Source organism: Xenopus laevis, chromosome 4L (genome assembly GCF_017654675.1).
Source record: "Xenopus laevis strain J_2021 chromosome 4L, Xenopus_laevis_v10.1, whole genome shotgun sequence".
Taxonomy (NCBI): domain Eukaryota; kingdom Metazoa; phylum Chordata; class Amphibia; order Anura; family Pipidae; genus Xenopus; species Xenopus laevis.
Window position 1 is genome coordinate 27,749,038 of NC_054377.1, and position 11,051 is coordinate 27,760,088.

An 11,051-nucleotide genomic window follows, 5' to 3' on the forward strand; every position below is an offset into this window, starting at 1 on the left:
CACAATGCTTACAGCTTATGTTAAATGAAGAAAGAGTAAAATATCAACAAATCCTGCTCCAAAGTTCACAGTTAAGTCATCTAAAATATGCCTCAAAATCAGCTATAAAGTAACCATGAGAAAAAGACGAAGGTATTCAAATGGTCTTCAGTCCCCAGACTTTATTATAGCAAATATGTGGGAATAGCCCAGAGAGATTCATTGCATACAAGGGAATGTAGGAATATTTCTGAACTACAGGACGTCAATGACCCAGAGAGGCAAACTATTTCAAAAACAGGAATGAAAAACTAATTTTGGCTCAATTTGGAAGCTATTTCTATCAAGACCCACATAGCAGAAGTACCATCGTATCACAAAAAGGGCATTAACCCTGAAATAAATTAGATGTAGAAAGTTAAAAAATGAGAGTTCCCTGGGAGCAGCTAAATGTGGGGACCCTTGGACCACCCCTTTCTTACCTGTGCATGGTTGCTAGGGTAATTTGGACCCTAGCTACCAGATTGCTTAAAATGCAAACTGGAGAGCTGCTGAATAAAAAGCCAAATAACTCAAAACATTTAAATAATAAAAAATGAAAACCAATTGTAAATTGTCTCAGAATATCACTCTCTACATTATACTAAAAGTTAGCTGAAAGGTGAACCACCCCTTTAAAGATGAACCACTCATTTAAAGGGGTTGTTCACTTTACAAATACTCTTTTCAACTACTTTCTATTTGTGACTGTTTTTCTAATATTGATGTTTAAAGATTCCCCTTCATAAGTCTTACTGAAGCAGCACTGGGAGGGGGTTGCGGACTGTTCTAAATTGATACATTAGTTGATACATTTCTTATCTTTAGCCCTGCTGAGCAGAATAATAATGAGCAGAATAATGAGTTTCACTAAAAGCAGCTGTTATAATAGATACAATAGTTGCTAATATTACACAGATGTTGCTGAGAAATGTATCAACTAATGTATCAAAGTGTAACAGTTCAGAATCGGCACCTGAGATTGCTGATTTGCTAGCCTGAAACACCGGAGGCAGGATAATTAAACTTTAAACCTCAATTTTGGAAAAACAATAAAGAATAAAAAATGGAAAATGAGGAAAAGTGTAACTGTTCAGAATCTACACCTGAGCTTGCTGATTTGCTAGCCTGAAACACCAGAGGCAGGATAATTAAACTTTAAACTTCAATTTTGGAAAAACAGTAACGAATAAAAAATGGAAAGCTACTGAAAAAAGTATTCATTTCTGTTAAAAAGTCTTTATTTCTGGTAAATGAAAAAAGTGTTTGGAAGGTGAACAACCCCTTTAAGGTGAACAACCCTTTAATGTATTTTAAGGTTCCACTGGGAGTTTTTATTTGCCACGTTCCTTGTATATTTAAAGGGCATGTAAAGGGAAAAAAAATAAAATCCCATTTTTACTTTCTTTAATGAAAATATACTTGTATGTGCACCATTTTTATAATAAACCTGACTGTATGCAGTGAAATTCTCCCTTCATTTACTGTCCTGTGGACAGGAATTGTCAGACGGTCCCTAACTGCTCTGCAGGGAAACAATCATACTTATGAACAGCAGGGGGAGCCCACCTTACTTCCCAGCCATGCAGAACTCAAGCAGCTTTGTTTGTTTAATAGTAGAGCAGTCAACAACTGTGTAGAGATTTGTATTGGATTTTATTTTTGCCTTTACATCCCCTTTACTTTTCCAACTCCAGCTGCAGGGACAAAGATCATGGAGCCAGATTTAAACAGATAAACTGGGATTCTATTTGGAGGATTATTTTGCTGCAGCCACTGGTTCTGCAGAGTTGGAGAAAGTTTGTATTAAACAATACAAAAACTATAAAATCCACATTAGATTACATGACAACACAGGACCCAGTGCAGTCTGTATATTCTAATAATTAATCAGTCTTGTTGTATCGGTTTCTGTCAGATATTATTTGTGCTGTTTTTATTTATGACGATCTCTAAGCAGCCCAGACCACACTGAGCATGTGCACAGTCTTGCAGAGATGTTTAACAAAGTTACAAGATGGTGACCCCCGGTGGCCAACTTTGAAAGTATAAATTCTTTGTTTGATTAGGCTTGTGGTGCAGTAAGTTCATGTTTATGTTTAGTATACAAAATACAGAATTTCTAGCCTTATTCTATTTTAGACTTTACTTCCCCTTTAAGTAACTAAACTCACAGTTTCTCATATAATTCAAAGGGAACTAACTCACTAACTTCTGAATTGTATTTTCTTCCCTGGCCTTATGATGCACAATTGCCTTACCACCTTGATTTTTAAATGTTGGAGGATGCTGGTAGTTGCAGTTCTTGTAGATGGACATACGACAAAATATCTTGGTTATAATTAGCCTTCTATTTTACTAGACAACACACATACACTTATCACATATTGTACTCCATGTAAGTCACTCAATTTACTAACTTCCAGCTAAAACATGGCAAAATGTTGTGCTCTGTGTGCCTATAAGGGAGTAGAGGGGGGTACTGGGAAAGCGTAATTTGCAAGACAAGAACAGGGCAGGACTTAAGCGGGCCGTGGGAGAGGTTTTGGTATAATTGGGGAGTAGCTGATTCAGATTAGAGACATGGCTATGCATGCAAGGGGCTTTTTTCCCATTGGGGTCCCATTGAAAATCAGTGAGCTAATAACTGGGGCCCACCTGTACTTAGTAGTATGGGGCCCCATTATTACTGATGGCAACCCTGTCTCTGCTTTGTATGCCAGATATTCTTGGGTACACTTCTAAAACATCATTCATACATTCTCCTGACTGCATCGATACCTCATACGTTTTCCAAAACTCTGTAGAGACCCCAAAATATGGTTCTTGCAAACAATTGCACCGGCTTACAACCTTCTTTACAACCCAACTCTCTACCTAATGACCATCATTAAACCGGAAATGACAGTCACATATGTCTCATATACTGCCTGGTTTATCACCATAAAGTGGCACATTTATCAAGCTCTTTATTAAATTTTGCCATACATATCTTCAACATAAGATTCCAGCATAAAAAGCAGTGGTCATTTGAAATTGTCACATGAAAAACACTGCTTTTAGAATTTACTCACTGCTTCTAGAACAGACTTATTGCTATAGGCAACTCGCATACTGACAAAGGTAAATACACAATACGAGAAAGGGGTTCTCCACTCAAAAACTGCTTTCGCACAGTAGAAGAATATGTCATTTTAAACGGCTTTCCAATATCCATGAATTACACATTTTCACTGGTTTAAAAGTAATTTGTAAGTGTAATTACTATAAAAGCTAGTATCTATGTCTGACTGTTTACATTCTCTGCACTCCTGGGTCTGACTCCTGAAACAATGTTGCAAACCAGCTGATTAAAGATTATTAGAACAGACTCCTGTTATATTGCATATACATTACATATAGCATAACTGAAAACCCCTCCAATCTTCCAGGCAATAATTTTTAATAAACGTTGCTGAGCTAAAAAATGAGGGGTGGACATGTTCTAATGGTCTTTGCCAGAAGAACAGCAAGAAGGGGGATTGCCAATCACAGACCTGCAGCCACACAAGCAAAAACAAGCTTCATTTCCCTATCAGGTCCACCTAGCAGCTGATTTTACTTTTTACACTACTTTTTAAAGCACATTCCTTCTATAGTCAAAAGAATATAATGTACTGACACATTCTTGTTTCCATACCCTACGTCTACTTTAGGAATCAGACTCAGAGAACAGTAAGCAAATAGTGCTTTTAGCTGCAAATACATTTACATATAACTAAATTTTAACAACAGTATTTCACACTAATGATGTTATACCCATTTGTAACACAAAGCATTACAGGCATGTATATAATACGCATCATTTCCACTCATATACAATTTTCCAGGGTCTAAATCACAGCTGATGAGTCAACTCAAAATAATGGAAAGAGATTAAGTAATAGGTGTCTGGAAAGGTAATTATATAATACCAATGTTTAATCCCATAAACAAACAAATAAACCAACCTGAACCAGCTTTGCTCATCATCAACCGCCTTTGGTATAATTACCTGAAATGATGGCACATAACACTAAAAATATATGCATATGTTTAATGGTAGGTTGCTTAGACTTGTATTTTATTTAATTTTGCAAAAAAAAAACCCACTCTTTTTGGGTAGAGGACCCCTTGAAGCAATAATGAAGGCATTTGCATGCTGCTTTTAGTTCTAAAATACTGCACTAACCAGTCCAGACTTGCTAGGAATTTATGGTTATTACATATTACTCATGAGGCTTACATTTTTCTGGACAAATTGCACTTTTTCTACACATGAGGTTGAGTCCTGCACGGAACCAATTTTTGTAACCCGCACTGGACCCAGACTCGCTACACTGCAGCCTGAACTTGCAACCCGCATTTTTACCTGCTTGGACCCACTACCCAACCCGCAACTGCCTTATCCACTACCCAATCTGAGCACCATTAGACAGGAAATGCTGTTGCTCCAAACTGGAAGTGAGATCTTCAGAAGTGGGTAGGGGCAGAAAAAATGTTTCATAAAATGTTTAAAGGAGGAAAATAACAGCAGTGAATATAAGTATTGAACACATCAATGTTTTTCTCAGTAAATACTGTATATTTCTAACGGGACTTTTTACATGAAATTTACACCAGATGTCAGTAACAACCCAAGTAGTCCACACATACAAAGATCTCCAAACAAATAAGTCCATAAATTAAGTTATGTGAAAAGAAGGTGCAAAAAGGATGGAAAGCCAAGAAACCTGCTGGAATCTGTAAGTATTTAGAAAGAATCCTGCAAACTAATATCAGCTGGTTCAGTCCTAATTGATATAAAAAGGTTTCTCATTGCCAATTACACAAGAAACATCTCATGATCAGAAAAAGCAAAGAGCTCTCTCAAGACCTACACAACCTTATTGTTGCAAAATATACATGATGGCATTGGTTATAGAAGTATTTTTAAGCTTCTAAATGTTCCAGTGAGCACTGTTGGGGCCATAATCCAGAAGTGGAAAGAACATCACTTCACCCTAAACCGGCCACAACCAGGTGCTTCTTGCAAGATCTCTGACAGAGGAGTCAAAAGAATAATCAGAAGAGTTGTCAAAGAGCCAAGGATCACTTTCGGAGAGCTTCAGAAAGACTTTGAATTAACAAGTACAGTTGTTACAAAGAAAACAATAATTAATGCAATCAACCGACATGGCCTCTATGCACGCTCACTGTGCAAGACTCCTCTGCTGAAGAAAAAGCATGTTGAAGCTCATTTGCACAGCATGTGGATAAGACAATGAAATTATGGGAGAATATAGTCTGGTCAGATGATTCCAAAATTGAACTCTTTGGATGTCATTATACACACCATGTTTGGAGGAAAAATGGCAATGCACATCAACCAAAAAACACCATACTAACAGTGAAGTTTGGAGATGGGAACATAATGGTGTAGGACTGTTTTTCATCATATGGTACTGGAAGATATAATTGAAGGGAGGATGAATAGAGAAATGTACCTGGACATTCTTGATAAGAATCTGCTGTCAGGATTCTGAAGATGAAAGGAGGGTGGACAATTCAGTAGGACAATGATCCCAAACACACAGCAAAGGAAACTCTCAGTTGGTTTCAGAGAAAGAAAATAAAGCTGCTAGAATGGCTTAGTCGAATTCCAATTGAAAATCTATGGTAAGAACTGAAGATCAGAGTTCAGAGATCAGAATTGAAGACAGTTTGTGCAGAAGAATAGGCCAAAATCACACCTGAGCATTGCATGCAACTAGTTTCTCCATACAGGAAGCGTCTTGAAGCTGTCATTACCTACTAAGTATTAAATAAATTTCATTAAGCGTGTTCAATACCTGTGTGATTCCACTTTATTACACATAACAATTTATTGATGATTTATTTTGAGTTCTTTGTATGTGTGGATTACTTGAATTGTTACTGACATCTGGTGTAAATTCATGTCAATAGCCCTATTAGAAATATATTTACTGAGAAAACCGTTCATGTGTCCAATACTTACTGTATTTTCCCTGCTGTGTATTTAATATAAGAAATATAGAGAAGACCCACAACCGAACCCCCATACACATCCATACCCGCATCCAAAAATCATACCAGCATACCTGCTGGGTAACCCTTTTTTTTTTTTTAAGGTAACACGCAGGTAACCCACCCGCTGCAGGGCTCTAACATTGATGCAAGTATGTAATGACTGATTAATATAGAATACTAATGATGCAGTAAATAAAATGATGCAGTAAAACCAGCATATCAAGGCCTAGTGACCCCAGAATGGTACTGAGAAAAACATATGTATACACAGTAACTGCTGTGTAATGACACAATTAAACACAACATAATAATGTCATGCAAGTAAAAATGGCATAGTGATGCCAGAATATTATGGTTTGGGGACAATGGTATGTAATGGCACAGAGACTGACAGAATATAATGGCAATATAACGAATGCAAAAGATAGTTCGGTGACACCTCTTTATTCACAGTACTGTACCAAAGGTATTTATAGATACAGTGTCCTTATTTTATTACGACCAAATGAAAATATCATATCATGGTTAAGTGATTCCAGAATATGACACTGGCCATTCTATAACACAAAAGTTAATTTAAGATGAACAAGCCCTTTAATATAATCCAGGTCTTAAACATGCAGAATGTCATACAATACAAACAGCCCACTATGTGTAGAACGTTGCACAATACATTATATAATACTGTGACCTAAATATATTACCGGTGACTTTCTTCTCCCTCCCAAACCAACACAAACTATCTACTCAAACATATCATTGTGGGGGATCTTCCACATAGCAGTGATGCTGCATTGCTGACCAGACTTGCTCTGCTGGTGTTCGTCCGCACTATCATTGGTCAGAGCAGTGAAGCGAGGGAAGTTCCGACACATGCACCTCTTAGTTCAATAAGGGTCAGCGACAGGGTTGCCAGGTTCGCGGTTTTCCGGCCAAATTGGCCTACTAATTTAAAGCCCAGACTGGTTTTGAAAGTAAAAACTAGCCAAGGTACGGATTTGGGCTACTTTTTGGGAATTTGGTTTTCAAAATACAAAGTTTTTTCTTGCCCTAATGTGCCAAGTCTGTGTCTCCCAATGCATGTTGGGTAATGGAGTTTTTGTTTAACAATTTTCCAACTGCCAAGTTTAATGTAAAACTACAATACCCAGCATGCAATGGGACTGACTTGTGTAGAAATTGGGAGATACCAGATTTTGGGCATTCTCACATTTTCCAGTGACTTTCCTCAATTTCATACAATTTTGGGGCAAAAATCTGCTGGCCACCAAAATGTCTATAGTTGAGCTGTTTTAACTATAATTATTGAAATTGTATATGTATTAGTGCGGGGACACACAGGCAGATTCGGGGAGATTTAGTCACCGGCGACTAACCGCCTCTTCCCGTAACTGCCTTCCCCCTGCTGTAATGAGAAAATGCCAGCGCCAATGCACTCATGGCGATTTGATTTCCGAAGTTGCCCAAAGTTGCCTCACGTGGAAACATCGTAAATCGAAGCGATGTGAGTGCATTGGTGCTGGCGTTTTCTCATTATAGTAGGCGGAAGACACGGGAAGCAGTTCGGGGAGATTAGTCGTCCCAAAGAATAGGCAATTAGTGTCTAAATCTCCCCGAATCTCCAGGTGTGCCCTTACCCTTAAGGCCTTGTGGGGCCCCTATACCTCCTCAGCCCCCCTCTGTAGTTATGCTCCTGGTGATGGGCAAATCTGTCCCATTTTGCTTCATTGGAAAAATTTGCGAAATTTGAAAAAGGCTTATTTTCTCATATATATTAATTTATTTTTTAGCCTTTTTTTCAGTGCACATATTGTGCTATTTTTGGGCTACTTTTGAAGTCTTGGCTAGTTTTTGGGCTGGTTTTGAAAATTAGACCTGGCAACCCTGGTCAGCGACCACAGCAGTCACAGGAAATTAACAAATAATGGCACCCACTTCAACTACTGTACATGATAGGTCACCCTTGGACACCCTATTGACGCTGTACCATATCCACAAGACACTGTAGACATGTAGAATTTAGATTGATAGTATGTAGATTGCCAGATGTACAGTACCTCTTAGCAACCAGCTTTGGGGCACCCAACCTTCAACCCACCTGCACAGTCCTGGACTGGCAATTTGTGGGTTATGGCAAATGCCAGAGGGGCTGCTATAAGGTGCCATAGAAAGTCAGTATTTAGTGGGCTTGGTGGTGGCTGACTGGGCCTCTATGTGGGCTGATTGGGCCTCCGTGTACCTAGGGTTGCCACCTTTTCTGGAAAAAAATACCGGCCTTTCTATATATTTATCTTTTTGCCTATTAATAACATTGGGATCAGCCATCATTTTTACCGGCCAGGTGGCAACCCTACGTGTACCTGAAATGCCAGGGCCTATTTTACTTCTCAGTCCAGACCTGCAGCCCCCAGCTTTTTATGAATTTAAACTAGGGATGCACCGAATCTACTATTTTGGATTCGTCCGAACCCCCGAATACTTTGTGAAGTATTCGGCCAAATACCGAACCGAATCCGAGCCCTAATTTGCATATGCAGATTAGGGTTTACTTCCCTGTTTCGTGACAAAAAGTCACGTGAATTCCCTCCCCACACCTAATTTGCATATGCAAATTAAGGTTCGGATTCGGTTCAGTCGGGCCGAATCCGAATCATGCTGAAAAAGGCCGAATCCTGAATTCGGTGCATCCCTAATTTAAACCTGATCCTAAATCTCCATTTTTTTCCTGCCAGTAGTGGCTGCCCATACATTTCCAGTTGTGACACCCACTGACTTCTTGAGGAAGCCAGCAGCTAACAAAAGCCCCTCTGGCAATAATGATGCAAGTTTGTCTGCCAGTCTGATCCACCCTCTATGAATGTCCCAAATGCAATATGTAAGGAAGAGGCATGGATACAAGGCCTACGCCCACATAAAAGCCTCTGGGGATGCTGGGAGCTGAGCAACAGCTGGAGGGTCGCAGAGACGAGTCGTTAGGTTGTCCCTCGTCTTGTCTATTAGTTCTAAATACGCCTCATAATCAGGAACAAACAACAACCAAGGAGTTGCGCAATCACTGCCGGCGCTAAATTGCTCAACACAAGAACATGGAGGGATATCTATGGTGTAAATCACAGACCTATAAAGCTACAGTAGCAGTAATACGGTTAATCGCCTTACGCTTTAAGAAAACAAGGTGCTTATATAACCCCAGGCCCGTCTGTAGCCGTGTCTGAGGGTCGGGCTAGGGAAAGTAGTGCGGTTGCGTTACCATGGATCGGGCTGCGGGTCTCTCTCCTGTCCGGATCCCCCATATCCGGGTCGCATCTGCCCACGACCGGCCCGTCTCCTCCGGTTGTGCCTGTGCGCGTCCCGCTCTCCCGGGTAAGGGAAAAAGGAAAATGGCCCGGGCAGTAAATGAGGAACTTCCTGTATGTCAGTGTGTGTGTGCGCTCTGGGGTGTCGCCGTGTGTCAGTGTGGAAGGCGATTAACTCCCTGTGTGTGGGTGCAATGTTTTGGGTGTGTCTTCTTCTAGGTAGCGATCTTTAGCTTGTGGCTCTTGCTGGACTACAACTCCCACATCCGAATACCAGGCTGCTAGAAACTGTAATAGCAAGAGGTGGAGAGCCAGAGGTTGGGATGGACAGGTAGATACCAAGCCAGTGTTTCTCCTACTCAAAATGATGCCACTGCTAAAGAACAGATGCAGGGAGACTGGGAAATAGCATCATACATGATAAGTGCATACAGTATAATTCTAAGCAACGTTTCAATTGGTCTTCTTTATTTTTTATTGTTTTTTGCCTTTTTCTTCTTACTGTCTCCAGCTTTCAAATGGGGGGGGGGGGTCACTGACCCCATTTAAAAAACAAATGATCTGTAAGGCTACACATATATTGTTATTGCTACTTTTTTTTTATTACTCATCTTTCTATTCAGGACCTCTCCTATTCATATTCCAGTCTCTGTGTAAATCAGTGCATGGTTGCTAGGATTATTTGGATCCTAGCAACCTGAAATTGTAAATTGGAGAGCTGCTGAATAAAAAGCGAAATAACTAAAAAGCCACACATAATAAAAAAGAAAAAGAAGTGCAAATCACTCTCTACATCAGTGGTCCCCAACCAGTAGCTAGCGAGCAACATGTTGCTCACCAACCGCTTGGATGTTGCTCCCAGTGGCCTCAAAGCAGGTGTGTATTTTTGAAGACAAGTTTTGGTTGCATAAAAACCAATTGTAATGCCAAACAGAGTCTTCTGTAGGCTACCAGTCCATATAAGGGCTACCAATAGCCAATAACAGCCCTTATTTGACACCCCCATGGACTTTTTCATGCTTGTGTTGCTCCCCAACTCTTTTTTCCCTTTAAATGTGTCTCACGAGTAAAAAAAGGTTGGGGACCCCTGCTCTACATCATACTAAGAGTTCATTTAAAGGTGAAAAACCGTGGCTGGGAATGAGGGGACACAAACACATATTTGTTGTTTCCAGGCCCCAGCCACAGAGCAATAATCCTTCTTTCTTGTAGGGATCTAGAACTGTTTCATTTCCCGCCCTCCAGTTTTTCGATTTAGGGCAGAGACACGCGTGGAGATTCAGTGAGATTTAGTCACCCGGCGACTAATCGCCTCTTCTTCAGGTGACTAATCTCCCCGAACTACGAAAAGTCAGGTCTGCACACTCAAAGAGACTTTTGACTCAGGTGGTAAGATTGTAATATGCTTTACTAGTAAAAGGACACAAAATATACAACATAATGTTTTACAAAAAACAAGAAACATTTTGCATGATAATGGTATACATACCACCCTTGAGTACAGAAAAAGGCAGACAAGAAATTCTTGTCTGCCTTTTTCATGCACATGCGACGATGCGCTGAGGCAACTTCGGGCGACTATAGAAAACGCATCGCCGCGTGTGCATTAGCGCCGGCGACTTTGCATTGTAACCTATGGGGAAAAACGCTGAGGCAGTTCGGGGAGATAGTCGCTCAAAAGACGAGGCG

General features: G+C 40.1%; 1 protein-coding gene across 2 annotated transcripts in view; it reads right to left on the bottom strand.

Moving 5' to 3' along the window:
- Positions 1–9,622, bottom strand: part of rps6ka4.L (ribosomal protein S6 kinase, 90kDa, polypeptide 4 L homeolog) — a 33,470-nt gene extending 23,848 nt beyond the window's left edge. Inside the window, 1 exon segment of one of the 2 annotated variants that reach the window (NM_001097926.1) lies at positions 9,317–9,387. In NM_001097926.1, coding sequence (NP_001091395.1) covers positions 9,317–9,359 — 43 coding nt within the window. In that variant the 5' untranslated portion in view covers positions 9,360–9,387. 2 annotated transcript variants of the gene reach the window in all.
- Positions 9,623–11,051: the final 1,429 nt, after the last annotated feature.